The sequence below is a fragment of the Diadema antillarum genome, unplaced genomic scaffold (assembly GCF_040938485.1).
Source record: "Diadema antillarum isolate AM-2024a unplaced genomic scaffold, OU_Dant_1.0 scf00000136, whole genome shotgun sequence".
Taxonomy (NCBI): domain Eukaryota; kingdom Metazoa; phylum Echinodermata; class Echinoidea; order Diadematoida; family Diadematidae; genus Diadema; species Diadema antillarum.
Window position 1 is genome coordinate 1,169,104 of NW_027271025.1, and position 23,097 is coordinate 1,192,200.

At 38.3% G+C, this 23,097-nt stretch overlaps 1 protein-coding gene across 1 annotated transcript in view; it reads left to right on the top strand.

Moving 5' to 3' along the window:
* LOC139721026 (dixin-like) overlaps window positions 1-23,097 on the top strand; it is a 49,983-nt gene that overhangs the window by 14,872 nt on the left and 12,014 nt on the right. The window contains exons 3-13 of the mRNA XM_071632357.1: window positions 3,383-3,508; window positions 4,062-4,359; window positions 9,028-9,222; window positions 10,174-10,361; window positions 11,395-11,543; window positions 13,070-13,162; window positions 14,139-14,348; window positions 15,139-15,285; window positions 16,670-16,774; window positions 17,274-17,363; window positions 20,127-20,228. Of these exons, the coding sequence (XP_071488458.1) occupies window positions 3,383-3,508; window positions 4,062-4,359; window positions 9,028-9,222; window positions 10,174-10,361; window positions 11,395-11,543; window positions 13,070-13,162; window positions 14,139-14,348; window positions 15,139-15,285; window positions 16,670-16,774; window positions 17,274-17,363; window positions 20,127-20,228 (1,703 nt within the window). The remainder of the gene's footprint in view (window positions 1-3,382; window positions 3,509-4,061; window positions 4,360-9,027; window positions 9,223-10,173; window positions 10,362-11,394; window positions 11,544-13,069; window positions 13,163-14,138; window positions 14,349-15,138; window positions 15,286-16,669; window positions 16,775-17,273; window positions 17,364-20,126; window positions 20,229-23,097) is intronic.

The window sequence follows — 23,097 nt, forward strand, 5'->3', positions numbered from 1 at the left end:
AGCGTAGCGCCAGCGGTCTACGCGCGACCAATCGGTAATCAGGATGCCACACACTGACCAATAAGATCACTCCCTCGTTGCTAGGGACGGAGTCTACCTGAGGCGCTAAATCCAAATCTTCGGACACGTTTCTCTTACATTGAAAGTCGGACAATCATGGCCCAGAAAAACGCTAATTTCTTGCCTTTCCTTTGATCATTTAGCTTCGAAATTTCGGCAGATGATGGACAAAACATTAGACTACAAAATTACGCCGAAAACAGAAATCCGATTGTTTAGACCAATTTTGATGATGTGACTTCAAACTCGATTTTCTTGGCTCGGCCGTCAGTGACTTTAGGATCCTTTTGTTGTAGCGGGTCACATATTAATTCCCCATGTCTATCTTAGTTGCATGCACAATCGACTAGACAAATTAGATGCAGTTATTAGTTCATGTACTTTGAAAAAAAAAATGCTTCATATTTTTTCACATTCAAGTCTAAACTTCTCGAGATGTTTTACTCCTTTGGACTTCATAGGCGTGCTGTATAATGCTGCAGCTCATTCAGCCCTAGAGTCAGGGAATTAAATCTTTTCCATTTCAGTTCCTTTATTTTCAAACTTTTGTGAAGAAACCCTGGCATGATAATACATAAAACTGAATAAATATACTGAATACTGAACATGAACACAAATGATCATTTAAAGGTATTGTTCATCTTTCATAGGAAACAAAAAAGAAAAGGCCTGTATCAAAGGAAGCTTGTTCAACTGTAGGTTGCCATAAAGGCTGACATCACATGTGACATAAGATGTCATAGTGAGATCTTGATAAGACTCACAACAATGCATAACACATATAGGCAATTGAGATAATGTGCATAGATGTTAGTAATTGCAGAGCCCAAATTTCCATCCATGTGCAGTTGATTAGAATCATGCACTGTTCAGCTTTACGGATCATATGAGAAGCTCATTCTTCACTCAGAAGAAGCTCAAATTGCCTAGTTCACCCAGAGTGGAGGATTGAGGGGAAGGAACTTTAATGAATACAGTGGCCACTGTTTAATCAAAGTGACATAAGAGTGAGACATTTGTCCCAATTAAGCAACTGTTGCAGTAAGAAGAGGTCAGAAACAGTCATCCAACAACTGCACAAAGTTCATACGTGGATCTTCACATCACACTATATCTTGCACACATCCAACAGTCATTGACTCGTCAAGAACAGGCTGATTTTGCTAAAACGTTACATTCATTTCCCATAGACATCTGTCTGAGTTTACTCAGGACTGGACTTAACAGGTTAACAAGCTCAAACTATGCAGACTAGATGTACCTGGGTGTCCTGTGTTCAAATGTAGCAGAAAAGTGTTTATATCAGTTTTAATGGCAAATGTTGTTTTAATAAACTTCTAAAATGAATCGTATTAATCATGCAGAGAGTGTAAGTGTAAGTGATATCATATTTCAGTAGCCATTAGGAAAAAACAAACAAATTGCTGTTTGCTGCCATACAGTGAAAATGGGTCCTTAAAGGTCCTGTTTACCTTTAATGATAATGATAATGAATAACATTTATATAGCGCTTAATACTGATGTTTCTAAGCGCATTGATCCGGAAAAAAAAGAAAAGAAGTATGACCTTTGGGAACAATGATTTAAAAATTTTTAAAGATATGACATTTAATGCATAGTGTAGGTTTGTTGTACGACAAAACATCCTATCATATAAAATTTTTGCGATAAAGCCTAAAATATTATACAAATGATGCACAGGATAGAGTGCATTAGTGAAGGTGCGGCGCACTCGAGAGTATTGACAATGATGTAACATGCGCGAGGCGCAGCCAAGTGCATGTTGCACCATTGTCAATACTCGAGAGTGCGCCGCACCTTCACTAACGCCACAAAATAATCCTGTGCATCATTTGTTTTACAAATGGGTCGAAAACTAACAGCATTTTTCACGTACCTTTGTGGGTCAATACCAGTCAGCTGCATGTAGCACTCGCTCAAAAGTCAAGATGTCCGAAAATGTTCGTCCCAAACATTTACGCACGTCGCACTCGGAAATCCCTTACATATAAGTACTGTACGTATAAGAGTATATGTACGCCACATGTTATGCACAAGAAAGGACGGCTGGCAGCCCGAACTAGAAGTTGTTTACAGGATTGACAGCGCGTGTAGTAGCACGTGACGCACTTGTAACAACTGATTGAGTGCGCACTGCTAGTGTAAACATTGTGACGTCAGGCTGTGCATGATCGTAAAAAATCATGCACGCACACATGACTCATTTCAGCGCTTCCAATTGGCTATATTCTTGAACCCATTTTATAAAAGGAGATAACAAAGATGTATCTGTATTTTCTTCAATAAACCGTAACGGTAGACGGTTTAGTCTGGAAGCATTTTTATTATAACTATTGTTCACATTTTGTATATTAAACAATACTTAGCATCAATTTTACCGATTCAAATTTTTACAGTGGTTGTTTCTATCCCAAACTCACATTTTAGAACTATTTTAAAGCACTAATGCTGGGTTTTTGTTTCATCTGCAAATTGTATGGTAAACTATACCTTTATAAAATTCTATTATCCATTCTGCATTTGGTAGTGTAACTGCACAAAACACACAAGTCCCAGTGTATCATCAGTCTGCCAGTTGTTTCACATGACAGCCAGTACACTTAGCTTTAGAAATAGACATCATGTTACTGTCGAGGGCTGGACTTGGTTTAGGTTTGGCTAAGTTTCCTGGTAGAGTAAATGATATGTTATCCAGCAATAAATCCTTAGAAGCTTTCATTAAATAACTCATCATTCACAAAATTTCCATGATAGGAACAAGGTTTTTTGAAACATTATACTCATGAATATATTTTGTTGTATACCTTTTTTCACTCACTCTTTTGTTTAGTAAGATTAGTTTGATAATCTGCTTTGTATATTTGATGAAATTTGTGACCCTATTCACCTTGTGTCTCGTCCCATTTAATAACCAGGTATATCATCTTGCTTAGAAATGTTGCCTTAATGTCTGGAACTTCCTTTGTGTGCAGTGTTCCCATGTACCCAAGTACCCATTCAACCGTACTTTGATTTCCCTAGCTTGATTATAAGTAGATTACCGGTAATTCAAGTTTTTCCACATACATGTATGTATCCAAATCCCCATTTACGGTTGCAACCATACAGGTGCTTTGATTTCTCACAGCTTAACATATAATTTGTCAAGTAGATTGATTCCAGCTCATGATCGCTGAGTTTCTTTAGGACACATTGAACGTCTTGAACCAGTTTGCAGAAATGTTACTACTGAAACATGTATGTGCCAAAGAAGGAGTGATGCTGACAGAGATTTGTTCTTACCTTTATTGTTGTTATGTAGCTGGAGAGACCTTGTCTCGGGTTGATTATAACCCATCCACCACAACAGTGATGCGAGAGAATGTAGAGAGAGTCCTTCAGTTCATGGCTTCCAAACGGATACGGATGCACCATACCTCAGCAAAAGGTTTGCAGGATTCAATGCACATTATGCTTTTAAGTTATCTTCCCTTGGACAGTTTGTCGTATTCCCGTTTCCATGTTCTTATCTTGTGAGCTTTTTGTATAAATGATGCTGATTTAGGTATCAAATCTACTATTCCAAAGAGCTATCCCACAGTAAATTAAACTGAAATGGGGAAAAATCAGTCAAACTTTGAAATTAGATGTCCACTTGTACGTGTGTATGTAGTTACTGCAGCATTTGTTTTAGACATGAAATTTAAACTCATTGGAGTCATGTATACTGGTATTTCAGCGCATTTATATTTTTCATTTGTGTGAGATAATCTATGTAGTCCACGAGAGCTAAATTGGATAATAGTAAAAGAGGGGAAAATGAGCAACTCTGCATGTATTAAATGACAAGGTTTAGTCTAGAGCAGCACAAAAATCCTTGAAAAGTTGCTCCTTTTTAAAAAAGTCAAACCAACAATAAGATTAAGCAGTCAGATTTCATTGTTGATGTCACAGTAAAATGGTCAAAATGAATGGTTGCCCGTACTCTCTGTTTCTTGCAGACATCGTGGATGGCAACCTAAAGGCAATCATGAGGCTGATCCTGGCCCTTGCAGCACACTACAAACCTAGCAGTGTCAAACAGGCCTCACAACAACAAGCCCAGGGCTCTCCCATGGGAGCTGCTGCCTCCCCAGCCACTCCAAGTTCCAGTTCCTCTCAGCGTAAGATGGCTCGGCAACCTTCATTTGCAGCCATGGCAGCCAATGCTGCTGCAGCTATCCATGATGCAAGGAAGGAGGCAGCTGGAGCAGGGGGGTCCCTTAGGAGGTACAAGGAGTCCACACCCCACAGGTCTGGGTAAGGAAATGTGTGTTTATCCTCAAACAATAACCCTTTCTGTCTGTATACATGTTTGTGTAAACCTTGTGGCACTCCCATAGCATGGCTATGTGAAAGTAAAAAGGTAGGTAATTAGGCTAAAGTCTCAGGAGTTGATTCATTTCTGTCAGTCTTGGTGCTGTTTCTGGAAGACACTGATACATGCAAAGAGGTGAATTGATACCTTAAGGCTACTTTCATGTACTACTCATAATTTTGTGTATGGTTTGTGAATTGTATGAAAGTCTTCATCATGGATGGATAGAAACTCTCTGTTATGTTCACAGTTATTTGGTTGTTGCTTTAGAATGGCTATGATGAGATACAGCGGTAGTGCCCCTGTATAAGATGCATCATCTTCCTTGCTTAGTCCTTCAGTGGTCCCTTGGGTTACACACTGAAGCATTTACTGACCTCAATCTCCAGTACTCACAGAAGGAAGGTACTCAGTTTAATGTTATTGTACATTGTAGGTTTGTAAGGGGAACAAAACATGTAAAAAAAATGACATGTGACATATTTACTAAATATTACCACTGTTGGCACATTATTTGTGTGTAATAGTGAGAATTGTGCATATTGGGCATATGGCTCTTGGTCACCAGGCTTTTCAGCATTGAACTAGGAAATTTTTTAGAATAATTGAGGTATGGAAATGAGGACTTCTGCTACCTGACTTATACTTGGCTGCAAGGAAGTCTTTCAACAGCTTGTGTACTTAAAGAAGAAATCCGGGACTACATAAAGTCATTCTCAAATGAAAGCCAAAAATTTGAAACGCTCAGCTATACTCTTAATTTCACAAATACTTGACGGAAAATATTTTTAATCATTTTGTTTAATATTTTCATTTTGCGAGACGCATTAAAAGTGAGCGAGACTGTTCTCTACCACAATGCAATTCCCGATGACGTACGACCCGCACTTCCGTTTTCTACGATCGCTGCCTACCCTTGCCGCAGAAATTGTGTGTGATGGCTGTGTGCCACTTGTATTTAAAGTACTACTGTATGTGTGAGTGTGAGTGTATGTACGTGTGTTGTCGCAGCGTTCAGTGTTCAGCTCACAGCGTGCGTCGCGTCGCGTCCCACTACACCGTGAACCAACCATATACATACGTACAGCATACAGTTCATACATCGCTTGTTCTTTCGTTTATAATTTTCTCTCAGCTCTAATTAGCGCCCATTTTATCAATCTCCGTTTATTGCCGTACGTTCATTCTATGTGGTTTTACTGCAAGTGTCATGTTGGGTCCACCTGGATATGCTTTCCAACCAGAGTGGAATCAAGAAGAACTGACCAAGAGGACTGCCGCTGCTGGCAGTGCTGATGCACGTATCCCATCACGCGCGCACGAATGTCATCCTGGAACCAGTGCGACTCAAAATGGTCTTCGCATACGACTCAATTTGGATTAAATTTGTATGTCTTCACATCAAATTTATCCGTTCCAATGTTGTTGAGCCATTTTGCACACCGTTCCCTTTCTATTTCTGGGTTGGGTATCTGAAAGAAGCTTTTTTTCTTGCCTTTCCCAGGCTTATTCGTACACCCGTATGCCTGACACATCGGCATCTTCGCTCAATGTTATGATGCACGCACGATGTCGAACAGCATGCATATCATGCATGCAGCTCAGTGTATACAACTCAGTTGCACACGGTACTGTACGTGTATTGAGCTCCTCCTACGCTCCTCCGCAAATAAACTTCGTTCGAGCAATGTGAGGGTGAAACGTCATCGGGTCACGTGATTGATTTCAATTCCGTACAGCAATTTGAACTGTTTGGCTGAAAATATTCCCAAATGTAAAAATCTCGTTTGCTGCAACGATTATGAAGTGAGGTATATCATTGAGCTCATCGGAATCCTGGATTTCTTAAGTATACTATGAATAATCTTTGTATAGGTCGTGGATTTCTTCTTTAAGATATAAATTCAGTTCATTGCTCCATAGCACATGCTGGCCGTACCCTATTCAAATGATGGATATCTTTCCCATAGGGAGTACATTGTTACAATTCTCAAATCAGCTGCATACTAAATGCATTACTGGTAGGCCCAATAGGATGGACAAGTGAATTTATTCATTAACTGGTCATGGGTTAGGGTTGGAAGAGCATTTGAAACCTGATTTAAAGCAGTGCATCTGATTTGCCAAAGAGTGCCATCCTGTAGACACAACACAGTAACTGACCACACAATGTCTGACCACACAGCTTGCACAAAGCACACACGTCCTTGGGACACACATCTGACACAAGCACAGTCTAACAACAGTCCTTGTGAATGCTCCACTCTTAACAGGTGTAACTCTGGAATACGACATTCAAAGCACATCTTGCCAAAAGAGGCCTATATTACAGTCTTAACATACTGTCTACCGTGCACGTTTCCTGAGTAAAAATTTATACAAAAACTGTTAGAACAGAGTGTCTCAAACAGCAAGTTAACCCGTTGAGGACGGACTGACTTTGTTACAACACGCATTTCCCATAGACACCTGTCCGAGTATACTCGGGACTCGTCCTCAACGGGTTAAGTGCTAACTTATGTGACTCCAGAGGAAGCAGGTTAAGTGAACATCACTGACTGTGTCACACTGTCCCATGGCATTCTTGGAATCCTCGTCCATCTCATCACAACCCTTGGTATTTTGACAAAAGAATTGAGTCTTTGCAGTCATCACTTGAGATCACATTTATTTCTTCTACTCACTTTATAGCATTGTCAACTGGACTGCTGCCAGCTACTCATAGCAGACTTCTGTCTTTCTTTCTGGTCTGATAATGCAGAGAACTCTCTGCCTTCATCTCACAAAGAATCAAAATAGATCAAATTCTCTGTTTGCTTTTATTTTTGTCATGAAAAATAAGTCAGCATCATTACATCAGCAATGTTATAGAGGATGCTGTAAATCGCTTGGCTATAGAGCATAATATTCATACAGTATGGAACACACAAATAGTACATTGATCAGACATAATATTATGTACATGTATATGGCTTAAACATACAATATAGTATTGAAATATCACATTCTGTCCTTTGATTCTTTTAAGAAAATAATAGATTGATTAAAAATGCAAATTCTTGCAGTGATACTTTGAAATTTCATAACTTTCATAGGTCACAATGACATACATCTCTAAACACAGAATGATATGTACTGAGATACAGAACAAATTTGTCGCGCACTATCGTTGTCAGCATGGCACATTTTAACATGACAAACTAATCAATGTCACAATGTCTCCTTTATATCTAATGGGAAAAATCAATCTGTTTTAATGTGGTTCTCTAATCCTTAACTTCTTCAAGTTGCATGTACAAACATGCACATTATCTTGATATTATGTGCAAAGCAGAGGATTTGTTTTCTTTTATATGGAGGAAAAAAAAAAACCCAGAAGGAACGGTACACTGTACAGCTGTCTGAAAGCAGTCTGTATTATACCTGTGTGATTAATACTTGTATCCAGTGAGGTAATGACTTGAGATATGGATGTTAGACAAGGAATACATTGACTTTTGTATCGATGTGACATGCTTTGTCAAACTGTAGGAATAAAGCAAAATACTTCAACTGATAGTGTGAGATGTTGCCTTAAAAGGATATCTTTTGAATAAAAGCAGCAACTCAAAAAACAGCAGTTCCATGAAGAATCATGCATCCATTCAGTTGGAAGTAAATATCAGTCACATAGTGCTTGTATGAGCATCTCAAAATGGCAGCATGGACTTTAGTACTCGTCTTGTGTATAATTGATAGAGAAATGACATGAAGTACATGATTTTGCCTGAGAAGAAACATTTTTCTTGTATGTCTCTCAGATAAATCAGATATGTGGTTTTACACTGGTGTCAAATTAGAGAGAGTTAATGCCTTTATAATGTTACCTAAACAATTTTGTTCATATATTCACCAATTTTGTGCTCAAAGAGAGTAAGACTGCACAAGAGATGGTTGATTCTCCAGAATATGATGTTATGAATGACATTTGAAAAGTCTTTCCTGTATGCATGGATGTCTTGTACATGATTTTCATTCAAAATAAACCTTTTTCAGGTTAATTCTCCTGTAATGTGTGACACCACTAATGATTTTATGTGATTCTTTGTGTATACAATAAAAAGAGTGCAACACTTACCAAGTCATGTAGAATGTTCAATTTGTATGCATTGATATTAATTATATTATGCTGTGGAAGAAGCTAATTTGTTTTGATGTTTTGTTTTGTGTTCTTATTTTTGTTTTATTTTCTTTCTCCTCATTCTAACAACTCAACCTTCACCAATTGTCTCCCTTTCCCTCCCTTCTATGTGGGTATTCTGGAAACTTGTCTGTTTTGAATTTTTGTTTTACAATTTTTGTGGACACTTTAACAAAAACCAAACAATAAAACCACTAAAACTTATTGTCTACTAACCCACAATCTAACATATCACCTGATATGTGACCCCATATGATAAGGGACAATGTGTCCTGTTCTGATACACATTCTAATCTGTGCTATTTCTAATTCCATTCCAATTATGAAAATGTATTTCTGTTCTTTTTGGTGATATTGGAATGTGATATTTCTCTTCAAAATATACAAAAATGGGGGAAAAACTGTGGATATGATGAAATGCCAAAACCAGACTGCAATCCCTACAAAGTCATATGAACATGACTCCGTCCAACCATGATCCCCACCACTCCCCCCTCCCTAGTCAGCACCCAGTGGGTAGCCATCATTCAGGGATGGGATCTCCCTATTCACCCCACCCTTACCACCAACATCTCTATCAAACAACTACACACAACCACGACCACCAGCACAGAGGGCTTTTAAGGTACTTTACTTGTGTTTGCTTCTTTGTCTATATCATGTAGTGTTGATGAGATTAATTGCACTATGTAAGAGATGATAAACTGCACATCAAGGCTTTCAGTTTGACTGAATAACATTTTAATGACACTATGTTAGCAAACACTCTTTGGATAAACTTTTGCACCAGATGCTGTAAACTTTTGTATTTAGATGTGTAACTAGTACGTAGTGGTTTTTTGTGGGTTTTTTTCAGTGTCAGACACTCTTCCACTATTGAATGATTAGTCTCTGTTCTAGAAAGGGCATTTCCTTGTGTGAGATATACTACTCTTAACAGATAATGTTTAGTGTTGGGGTAGTGAGATGTAGATACTTGTCACACACAGTGGGCGAGGATTTTCACACAGTTATTTCCATGTGCTTGTAGATGGTGCAAAAAGGCTAATAATGACTATAGATGAATCCGACTTCAGAGCACTGTAACTTATGCAGTCATAACTGGGGGGTTTCCAATAAAGATAGAAAACACTTTCAATGGATTATGCAATGAGCCGGGGCATCAATATGTCAGTGCATGAATTATGTATTGTTAGGCATACTTGAAGCCCCCCCCCCCCCCCCCCCCAGTCAGTTAGAAATTACTATAAAAAAACAGTGCCAGAACTGAATTGGTCTATACATATATGTATCTAAAATTTAAAGCAAGGGGTTGGTTGCATGTCTTAACATACAGACCAAATTTCAGTACTTGTTTGATATATTTGTTTGAAGGCCACGTAGTGTGCTTGATATTTGTCTCTGAATCAAGTACACTGTAGATGACTTTAAGCAAGTTTTATATTTGGGTTCATGAAAGGATTTGAAATGCCAGTCCATCATGCCCATGACAGGAGAATCATGTTGACTATATGAAATGGAAAGGTTCATTATTCATCAAACTTTGCTTGATGTATGTGCTCTTGTGGTTCAGCAGGGGAGATTCATCTGATCTTCCTGATAGTCCAGCAACAAGAGCTGTCAGCCCTCTCCCTCCCACAGCCATAGCCCCCTCACCTAACACTACGTCAGCAAGCCCCATGATTGGCAGGAGCAGTGACCCTAGGAGAGCCATGAGTCCTCGCCAGCACTTGAATCTAGCACACACATCTGATTCTGATCCAGGTAAACTATACATCCCTTTCAATCAAAACGATGGATGGCCCTTTTTTGTTTGTGTACACTTAATGCAACATGTACACGTAGAAAGACTGCAAAGTCAGGCATAGGTTCATGTTATGCAAAGTATTGACAAAATATTTATTTCACCATGTTGCTGGAATTGTATTATTCCTTCTGTTCAAATATGCACATTTTATGCACTGAGGTTGGTACTGATTGCCTAAGAATTACAGATTACAGGAACCACAGAAATGTGCTTTATCAAAAAGAAAAAAAAAATCAACAAAGGAAGGTACAAATAGAAAACACAAATTTCCAGTAATGATATGATCCTTTTTTTTTTTCTAATTTAGATACCATTGCACTCATTTGTCATAGAAAGTTTGCTGTTCAGTCTTCAGGAATCCACAAATTTCATTAACGAATTTAAAAAAATCTTAAACATACATTTTGTGGCAATCACTGTCGAAGTAGGAATGCAATATCATAGGAAAAATTGCTAAATACATGTTTACAATGGGGAAAAGTTGCCTATTTTTGGTTTCTGTTCAGTGATGTCTGTCATGTGTGATGTGTTAATGCAAAAGGCTTTTACACTTTGCTAGTAGTAGGCATACTCAACTGCAAATTGCTTCCATGACTGTCAGTTTACACACGCATGGAATGTTATGTGATTATCTTCAATAAAGTTATAGCACTCTTTGATTTCATGTGTGAAGCCATGCTGTACTTGTGACATAAACATGTTTGATCATGGATCAGTCTTATGAGTTTGTAATCTTTCAATTTCACCATATTCTAAGCAGAAAAAATAATATGATTTGAATTCCGTGAACTAGAGTTACATTAGCTGTCCTTTTACATGCATATAGGCATTTTGCTGCAACTGTGAAGTTGGCATATTACTGAAGTTGTCTTTGCTTGCTACAGCAAGAGTTTTATTGGCACCCATGACCCTTCACTCACTGAGTAAACCATTTGCTCACATGAAGTCATCCTTACTCCTGTCATGTATTTGTCCTTCTTCACACTGCAGGCAGTGCAGGGGAGGACGGGGGACCCCATTCCCACACCAGCTCTAGACGCTCCTCCATCTCACTCAGTGAAGCCCTGATAGAGGAGCAGGCTCTGATGGGAGAAAACCTGGATGATGCTAGGAAACTCCTCCAAAACCTCCAGGAATTGGTATGTACTTATGCTACAGTCACACACGGCCGGATTTCGAACCGGGTCCATGAGGAATTAAAACCATATCGACCTGGTTCGAGCCGTAGAGACCCGCATTGACCTGCATCATAACCCTTATCAATTCCTGATGGATTCCAGGGGCTACGATACACTGGTGAAAATGTTTTGGTCATGTTCAAAATTTTCTCACGGATTTCAATTCCGTATTGATATCCGAATTGACCCGGTTCGAGCCACATTGACTCGCATCGACCCACTGCAACCCGCAGCGTAAAACCGTATGGACCCTTGTCGTATGCCGCATTACCTTCATGCAACGGATGATGACAAGGTTTACATCCGGGTCGGTACGGGTCGAAGCAGGTTGACACGGGTCGTTAGGGTCAAAAAGGATTCAGTTAAGGATTTGATTCGGATTTTTATACGGCTCAATACAGGTCCATACGAGTCTCTACGGCTCGATCCGAATCGATAAGGTTTTGATTCCTTATAATGGACCCAGTTCGAAATCCGGCCATGTGTGACTGTAGCATAAATTACCCTCCATTCCGGAACTTATCCGGCTCATTTTTCGGTCTTTCTCATGCATTGATCCTCATCTATGGAACAGTCTCCCACTGAACATCCGTCAGGAAGCTTAGTACTCTCATTTCAAGACTCTAGTTAAATCATATTTGTTTAATTTTAGTTTTTGTTAATGTTAATGTAATATTGGATATGGACTGGGTTTGGAGGGTTGTACACAGTATGTGTTGACGTATGCAGGCTCTCATGCGCCGAGAGTATCATTAATGATAGATACGGCGCATTATAAATGTACTTTATTATTATTATTATTATTATTTTCACCCAGATCTAATCCGTTTTGTGACCCGGCCATGTGTGACTGTAGCATTAGGGAGAGATAATGGATAAGATCCACTCAGCATAAGGACATGATTGCGATTTAGGAAGCAAAATATTAACAACCCAGTAAATAAAGGAGTATTGAAGAGATGAATGCCTCATCTACACATAATTCCTCATTTCCCCCAAAGTGTGAAAATTTGATTTTCAATGTGGATATTGGCTGTTGACCGTAGAATACCAACTCAATGTATCAGAACTCCACAATGGCCACAGGCCACTCAGCTACAATTTCAGCGTAGGGCTCTCCTTGTTTCTGTTGTTAGGTTTTAAAAAAAAAAAAAGAAGGAGAGTAACATATGATTCACAGGTCTTCATTCTAGCAGGGAACTGAATCTTTTGCATACGATGCCAGACATTCGTTATTGTGTATTTGAGTAACAGAAATACATCACTCCTAACATGGGAAGTCTGTCACTCACAGCACCTTTACTTAATTTGTGTCAACTTGAAATATCCTTCTTTGATCAGCAATTACTTACACACTTCATCCCAGGAAACATGCTTTTCATCGTTCTTGCCTGTTAATGTTAAAAGAGATTTAATGATTGCGTCCGAATCTTCTATAGACCAATAGATGCATTCATGTATGTCTTTGACCCATCTCATATTACCAGCTTTTGAGTGGTAAAGTAGCAGAGGATGATGCCAGCTCCGAGGCAGAAGAAGACCAGATTCAGTTTGAAGGAACGACAGCCAAGGAACAGGTGGTAGGTAGACCAATTACTTGACTCGATAAGAATCCTCTTCGAGGCTGGGGTAGAATAGAATCTTCATATTGTGTGCAGCTGGTGACTTTTCAGTCCTGGACAAACTGTATATAGGACACGTCACAAGATGTTCACTGTTATGATATGCAACTGTCACCCATGCGATGTTCCTTCATAGACTTTCTTATCTATGACAGTCGTGAAATATTTGTTGTACATGCCTCTCATAGAAATATTGCTTTTAACCAAAATCTAAATATTTGTTGTACATGCCTCTCATAGAAATATTGCTTTTAACCAAAATGTAGCAGGAGGTTGTATCTCTGTTTCCAGCATGGTTACTTTCTTGCTCCAATCATCAACTCTCTGTGAGTGAATCAGTAACCTACCGCATAGAACTGATGTGAAATACTTTCATACTTTTTGTTCATCTCAAGTTAGCTAACATATCTGAACACGTTGCACGAGTTTATGGTATTGGAGAACTGGAATATCATTATTTAGTATATACACTGTATGACACATGATTTCATTTGATGCAGAATGTTGAAGGCATTCATAAGCATCAGCTGAAGTAATCTCTTCATGAAACAAAAACTGTAAATGTGCAACAGGGGACAATTCATTGTGGAAACACTTTTGTGAATTTGGTCTTAGGGCAGTGTTTGACCCAGCTGTGTGTTTTGTGCCATTGATTCTAAAGATGTACCTATAAAACATTTTTTCATATTTGGAGTCACTATTTTTGCTACATTAGACCTTTTCCTTTTTTCAGTGATGTCCTTTTTAACCAGTAGTAAAAATGAGAAGTAAAAGGAGTGTTCTGCTGTGTTAAAAATCAGACTAATGTCAAAATGTACTAAATTATTCACACTTGATATCAAGAACAGAGATGCCTCCAGGAGCAGCAGACCTTGACCTTCCCACATCATTCTATTCTAGAGCATTTTTTTTTTTGCTTCATCCTTGATGATAGATTGTACTGCAAGCAAGATTAAATCAGCAGCAGTATGAGTGCAACCAGCTGAGGAATGAGCTCTCCAAGGTAAAGCAGGAGTGCCGCAACCTACAGGGTACCAAAGCTGGACTCCAGTCTCGCTTGACAGAGCAAGACAATGCCTTGTTGCAGATGAAGGCTGACCTGCTGAAGATTGGCTTTACTCAGCAGAATCTGGAGGCTGAAAATGTGAGTTTTTTCCTACCTATTGTACTACTGGTCCTTTGTGAGAACTCAGAATTTAATGATGCAGCTGATAGTGTGCCTGTTAACCACCTTGTGACCTAGAGTAGAGTCAAGTAAAAATTTCTGTTTTGTGTTTAATAATTCACAGGCAATTTACAATTGGATGAGTGTATTCATTAGAGCATCAGTTTGTCCATTGATTCATTTATTTATTTATTTATTGGAAGACCCATTCAGCATAAGCTGTTTTTCAATGGGTCCATGCATAAAGTTATGATGATTTACAATCTAAAACAGCAAATGAATAAAACATCACAAAAATATAAAAGTCAAACGATATCTGTATGTTTTTTGGCTTGTTATTCAGACTAACAACATTGTTTTCATTGTTTGAAAAGTTAAAGAGCACACATGTCATTACCAGGGAAAACATAAGTCTTTGCCATCCTTAGTTGCAATGAATGACACACACTGTGTAATACAAGGGCTTCCTGTGCCCAGCGTATACAATGTGTTATAAGAGTACATAATGAACCACAATGTTGTAAGCAGTCACATACCGTAATTGGTTTTATGTCATACACACAAGTTATATCCCCTTCCTCTCTATCCCTCTCTCTCTCTCTCTCTTACTCTAGGTCTTTCATTTATGTCTACACAGAATTGTGTCATAGCTTGCTGAAGACCATACCTGCATCTAAATCCAAGACATAGCCGTATTCTCTGATATATGACAGAGTTGCTCATATGTTTTGGTTTCATTTGTTTCATTGTTCTTTTGTACCATGTACAGGCTGAACTGAAGAGAAGTCTGGAAGAAAAGGATCGACAGTCCTCAGACCAAAGCAGACAAATGGGGCAGAAAGACAAACTCCTTAGACAGCAGCAGGAACAAATTGAGAATCTCACTCAGCAAATGCTTAACCTCAACTCATTTAAGGTCAGTATAAAATCATTCAGATTTCAAACCAGATAATTCTGTTTTGCAAATCTTCTTCAAGGCCATATTGTACCTATGTGCCCAGTTCTCATGACAATTGCTCCAAGGAAAGAGCCACACGTTCCATGTGTACCCCTACCCAATGTTCCCAAGGGTGTCCTCTAGGAAAGGTCTGCATCCCACTTTGTACTTATTCACCACCAAATGTTCTCCAGACAAAGGCCTTTGGGAAAGGGCCACATCCTAACTGTGTACCCCATACCAATGTTCCCAAGGCAATGACATACAGGAATGGACCACATCGTACCTGTGAACTACTACCCATTGTTTTCTAGACAATTGCCCTCCTGCCTTTATACCCCTACCCAATATTGTAAAGACAATTGCCCCCAGGAAAGAAGAATATGTCAGGTAATTAGATTATGGATCAGATGTTCTCATTTGCATGAGTGAAATTATGTAATTTCAAAGCTTTATATAATGAAGATGTCTGTAGTGTAAAAACAAAGTTAGTCACCTTTTTGTCAGAAAGTTAAGCATTGCATGCACAAAGTTTCCCTGAGATTTGGCACCAACATGTCATGATGTCTGGAGAACAATCCAGCCATATAAATACTGTGGGAAATTAGCAGATGATGACAGTCAAGTCAGAAACACTCACCATGTGATATATTTACATGTCAGGTTATATGTCTGCCATTGATAATCCCTCACTTTATGAAATCTCCATAAATCTTTCAAAAGGAATCCAAAGATAACATGGCATACTGATGTGTTCCTTTGTGTATTTTGCCCCAATACTAGACTTGTTCCTGCCCTTTGTCAGTGGTTTGACTGCTATGCTTGTGATGTGAATTGGAATTATTTTTTACAAATGAATATATTTAGAAAAATCTTGAATAAAAAAAATGCATATTTATCTGTTGCCCTGTAAGTAGCTCCTTATTGCCTAGCACAGCTCTTCAAATTTCATCTGACTAGTCATTTCAGCATTCTTGAATATTATTACTTCAGAGGGTAATTTCTTTTGTGTGTGTCCAGAAGTAAACTTCATATCATTTTTTTTTTTCCATTTGCAAAGTGTGCCTGACTTGTACATGTATCTTCCCCTCCCTTTCCAATAAAAAAACATTTTTATGATGTGCTTTGCCAATCTTTTTTTTTTTTTAATGAAACCTATTCAGGATATGAAACAATTAGTCATAAGTATTCTTAAATGCTCTTGAAATGGTGTTTTTGTTTTTTTTTTCTCAGTTTTAGGAAGTGGAAGAAGAAGAAGAAAATAACTTTTTAGTTAATCCCTTTTGTACAGGTTCATGTTTGGTACCTCAACGTTAATTCAAGTCACTATCACAAAGAATACTTCTTGTTTTTCCCTCCTTAGACCCAGCTGCAGAATCGGCTTGAGGAGTCAGGGGGCTCCAACATGGAGCTTGAGGCTCAGATCCATGAACTCAGCCAGAGACTCAGCACTGTGGGCATGGCTGAGGTGAGTTTTCACTCTCCCTTCAGCCACTCATTTCTCATATACTAATCATCTTTTCATTTTTCTCTTTACCAAATAATTTCATGAAGACAAATGACATTGTCATGATAGGAATAATTGCTTATGAGTCATAGAGAAACCTGTAATAAAAACATGCTGGTGGAAATGTAAATATAAGTTGTTGGCTTTTTGTTTTAGTTTAAGTTTGGGACCAACTGTTGATGGCTTCTTGTGTTCACATGAAGCAGTCTCTCTTGGGATGTGATTGTCAGTTATGTGATGATGGGGTAATAATAATGGCAGGGTCATCTGGAAGAACAGTGATAACACTGAAGAGGCTCCCCTGGATAAATACACCACATCATTAATCATTATCTAAAGGAAAAGAACTTTACTATTATGAACATTTTGTAGAAATGCATTATTATGAGCATTTTATAGTAATGCTGCATTCCACTCTATATCTCTCCCATCACATATCACTCATCCAAACATCTAACAGGCAAACTTAGCAGCACATATATCAGCCCATGACAGGAAACTTGGCAAATTAGAAGGGCAGTTACAGTTGGGATCGACCCCCTTAAAGGAGGTGAGTATGAAACCTCATGAACAGTCATCTGCACTTTAAGCATTTTAAGTGACATTGCCTTCTGAGAGTGCACTGCCCCAAGAGATGTGCTGATTTCATTGTTATGTTTTATGAATAATTGCAGTTAAGTTTATATTGTTCAGAAATAAAAATCAATGAATGAAAATAAGAACATGCCTGCAATCAGATAGTACAATAGAGATACATTGTTACTTAGTCATTGTACTGATTGACAGCCAAATTCGTCAAGTGATTAATTGACACAATGTGATAGCTGCAAGCAGAGTGCTATTGTTTCCTGATTTCGTTGTGAAGAGACAGCATGTTTATAAACAGATGCAAAAGTTGTGATATCTTGGAGATGGTCGATTTTTTTTTTTTTTTTTTTTTTGTCTTTAAAAACAGCTGTTGAGCTGTCATGTTGTTTAAACACATTAAACCGTGTGTGGACCATTTCAAGAGGATATGATACTAATGAGAAAAGCAGACAAATAACATGGCTCCAAAAAAAATTCTGTCATCTCTATGAGTGCGATTCGTTCAGCTTCTCTGGAAGCCTGTCACTGCAAAGGTTTAAATATGAAGGGTCATTACAATCTATATATCATGGTAAACTTGTATTCCTTGTCTTTCTCTATATATTTATATATGTATATTTTGAGATGTGGAAACTTGTCTTTTAAATGCTGTCAGGCCTTCAAAGAAAATTTCAGTGTCTTATTTATGGCTTTCAAGAATACATGTATGTCTCAAGATCATTTTTTGTGCCTCCACCAAGACATGGCACATGCTCATGTGAAAGGTCATAGGTCAAGGTCAAATGCTAGAATTTCACTATTTCCCCATATATCTCTGCATTGCCTGAATGTGGTTTCATGAAACTTCATACATAATACATGTTTTGACATTGATTATCTAGTTTTGGGTCATGAGATCAAAGGTTAAGGGTCAATGGTCAGGTTTAATTGCTTGAATTATACTATTTAGTACTGAAATAATACTGTCTTTTTCCACATCCTTATCAGTGTCCCTATAAAACATTTTTACATGCATTACCACAAAGTGATATGTAGGGAAACTTTTGGGCCTCGGGTTAACTCTTATTTTAACTGGGCTATTTGAGACCAAGTTTTTTACTGGGGGGGGGGTCAATTTGACCCCTCCCCCCTTCAGATCTCGGCCGCCGATTGCGCCATCACCGCAAAATTTCGGCTGACTATAGAGCCGGATGTCAACTACAAGATTACATGGTCATACAATAGCAAAATATTGGTTTTCTATTTTTAATAAATTGATTATGCAAATTTATGCATGAAATCATATTTTCACCTATAACTCCATTAAAAAGACTGAAGGATTGCTAAATTTTTGCGTCAGAGTTCCTCAAGACACATCGAACAATTTTCTTGTAAAAAAATAGCACAAACAAAATAAATTTCTTTTATTTTTATTGTTTTGTTAATTTTTTATGTGTTTTATTGTTTTTTCGACCTTTTGTTTTCAGTTGTTTTTTGCCAAAATTTGTTTCAGGCACTTTTTCAAGCTTATCTACACTAGAATTGATGAATTTCAATGGATAAAAGTTGAAATAGTCTAATTTACATCAATTTAACCAAAAAACACAATTTGCATTGGATTTGCACCCAATATCATGAATTTGAGCTGTTTTCGGGTTGACATGAAATGCAAAACATTACATAACTTCAGAACCGTGTACCCGGATGTCGCAAATTTGGTCTCAAAATATGCAGGAGACTTCAAAGAAAAAAGTCATGAAACGACGCGGCAAAATCTTGGCGCGTTGCAGAATCGTGGCGCGAAATGTCTAGGGGGGTCAATTTGACCCCCCATTTAGAATAGGGTTAAAGGTCAAGTAAAAATGCTAGAATTACACCTGTTTTGTGTTTGTAAGTGTGTAGATTGTGTGCTTATATGTGTGTATTTGGATTCAGTTTTTGCAGCCATCATAAGGGAATCACATGACTGCTTATGAGCGACCTACCATAGGAACAACAGTTCAAAGTTCCCTTTAAAAGAACTATAAAGCAATGAGGATAAAGTGCCTTGCTTTTAATTGGAGTACCTTAATGTAGGGAGAGATGAGGTCAGGGCTGTGTTCAAGCCATTTTATCCTAGCAAGCATGTGACTCCAAGCCTGTGATATTTATCATCCTGGCCCAATAAAGGCAGACATCTTCATTATAGGAACACTGCCCTAGAATCAGACAGTGTAGGCAGTACTACTGGCTGCACAGTCTCAATATATCGCTGCTCTCTTTGACATCCATTATGATACCTATCCAGGACACAATGCTGACCTTACTAATTGATGTCACATGATTAATACAGATGTGATAAATGTTTTCTGCCTGTTCCATACATCAGTTTGCCATCTATCTTCCGTGAGCAGAACCAAGATACATACCTCAATATCACTAAATGTTATCTTATTCCACTTCCCTCAGACATATCACCGAGACCACCACCTGTAGGCATTGCTGGCAGCCTAGCATGCTGTGAAGACTAATTGTCTCTACTCACTTTGTTATTTCTTCATCTTCAACCTATATGTCATATCATCATGAAGATTTTGGCTGCAGAATTGTCAAAGATAGCCTGCAGTGATTACAATGAATTCACTGTTGCTTGTTGGTTTCCTCAAACTGTCATGTAGATTTCGAAAAGATATATGAAGAGTAGGTTGTTTGGTGGGTTTTTTTAAATCCTGATTTTGTTTCCTCAATACGAATCCATTATTACTAGGACTCCGAAGAGATGCAAACAATCCGTAGCACACTACGCAGTCTGAGGGGCAATCTGAGTAGTCATGATCCCAGCCATCATCTCCTGGATTCACTGGAACAGGTCAGTCTCTTATTAAACACCACACTCTGCAAATTATTATATGCCTTCGAACATCCACAAAAATAGGATCAAAGCACACTTTTATCATTGTCACATTGCTTTCACGTTGGCACCAAGAAATAACAATGCTCCGTGATCTCTGTGTCTTGCCTTTTGACAAGAATTGGCATATGTGACCCTGCATCACAAAACCACCCAAAAAAGTTGCCAAATAAGGATTTTTTAGTCAAGGGCAGATTGTGAAAGAGCAGATTCTAAGCTCTAAAATGACATGTAACTCGGTACAAGTGGACTTTCCTAATCCATTTAAATAATGACAAGAAAGTGCACCCTCTGGAAGGGTGTTTACTGAAAAGCTTTGAAGTTAAAGGTCTTTTCAAGTGTTAAATCTCATCCAGTCATATCCAAGTTTCTTAGGCTAATCTCTTAGCCCAGCTTTCATTGCAAATAACTTTCAGTTGAAAGGATTTCAACTGAAAGTTATTTCTGTTGAAAGTGAAGAATTTGTAAAGGATTTCTCATGCTCAGAATCCATATATCCAAGAAAGCCTACATCAGGTCCCAAATACTGCTCTGGAAAAGATACGTGAAAGACAATTTCCTATTCATTTTATGATCCCAAACTTCAGAATAATATAGAAGTACTCTCTCAGAAAATCTTTGGGGAAAATAGTATGTTGACAGTGTTTGGGTTGTGGGGAAAAGAGTATGTTGACAGTGTTTGGGTTATTCAACTTCGGATTTGTGATGCACAGTGACGTATTTCAGCTGTAACTTCATTTAGGAATGTTCAGCCATAAGTAGATTTGTAGAAAAGGTAGAAAGAAATAAACAATTGTCTAAATGAAATGATTGTGGTCAAGGACAGAGGTCCAAGTTTGCTTATACAGACAAATGTTATTTCCTTCCATTACTTCAGTATGGAATGTCTGTCGCTTGATTTATTTTGGTGGAATGAATTGCCAGTTGTTTGCATGAACGTGATAGAATGGAAATGAATGAGCAACATTCTGAAATGGTTCAAAAGTTACGAAAACAGCTTTAAAATTTTTCAGTTCTGGCCATAATTTTTACTGGTTAAGCCTTATCACGTTTTAGTCCATATATTTGATAGGTGCATTTTGTAGAGCCTCTATCTTTGGAACATTTTTTTTTTTTTTTTTTTTTTCCATGCACAGAGTGTGTAAGGCCAATATTTAGCCAGTGATCAGGATCAATGAAATTTCTCAAGATGTAGATGAAGTATTATCAACTTATTGCAGATACAATGATTATGTGAAAGGGTATGGGCTTCCCAGTCAACTGTACTGCTATTGAATTGCCCAAGGGATATTTTCTTTCCTTTTCAGGCATTTCTGGCCATAGGGCAGAAAAGTATGTAAAACAGTGAGAGTGAACCAAAAGATGTCACATGTCTACTGATAAGTCATAATTATCGGTGTAATCATCTTAACCAAGTGTTGTCACAGACCTTCCTCACTTGTTTATACTTGAGGTTGATTGGACTTGTTTGAGTAATTATCAATAATTTCTACCCATCTGATACATCATCATGAGCATGTGCCTTACTGTCAATTCTCTGTACAGCACTTATGGTATGATGAGACTGTAGCAGAAATTAATGCATACTACATGATGTAATGTACTCCTCATCTTCATTATGTTGCCATTTTCTTTTTTCATCTCAGACAATGAGGCTTTGTAATCATTATGTTTTAGATACTCGAAGATTACGTAACAAATTTTGAAGAAAAGTTTTATTGATAAAACTATTTCTGCTCTTAGGGAGAGCAGCCAAGTCTCCATGATTCTACAGGAGGCTCCCTGAAAACTGAAGATTGTTCTTCACACCTTGACAAGAGAATATAAAAGTTTGCCTGATGTTTGAATTATTGTTGACCATAGATAGATGCATGTTACACTGCAGTATCTCTCTGATTGTTCTTTGGAGCCTCTCTGATTTTTATGTTTGAATGTTGGTAGCCTTGCTTTGGTATGGCAACTCCCCATCACAGTGGTACACAATACCTGCATTTATCAGGACTCAACATTTGCTTTTCCTCTCTTTGAATCTGAAATTTTGGTTGCCCGAAATAATAGCAAACACAACAATCCATTTTGAATCTTAGTTACTCGATTGGGCTGCCAAAAGATAATCTTTTTTAAACTTTAGTGGCCTGACATCAATTTTTAGTGACCCCAGGCCTCTGGGCCGCAGCCACTAATGTCAAGCCCTGCTTATATCATAATAAACACACATATACCTAAAGCCTGAAATGTAAAAATTTAATGCTGAGAAGTACTTTTTAGGTGAAGATAACACTTCATCTTTATTAATATTTTCTTAGATTTAGCCCAAATTATGTTGTCTGTAGTTTTATTACATTGCTTCATCGACTCCAACCATTGCTTCATCGACTCCAATCATTGCTTCATCGACTCCAATGGGGGAGGACGTTTATTCGTAGCGCTCTCCGACCGACGGCCACCGCCCTTCGTTTTACGCTTGGAATGCAGGCACTACTCTACTGGCAACGTAACATGGATTAACAGAACTGCATTCTGTCATCTGCTGATTTTGATAGTCCATATAACGAAGAACTCATCACTTCTGCAAATTTTCGTTCATTTATTTGAACATTTTGTTACGTTTACTCCCAACATGGCTGACCGCCCAGACCGCATGCCTACCCGTTCTACACGCCCGAAGGAGAAGTCTAGGGCACCACATGCCAACCAACCCGCCCCGCCCGCAAGTGATAGCAGCTCTCACAATGATACCACTGAAACGCCATGTGACGCTTCTAACCTAACTCTAGCTGACATTCAACGGTCTATTTCCCGCTCATCCGCTTCAGTCTGCGAAAAA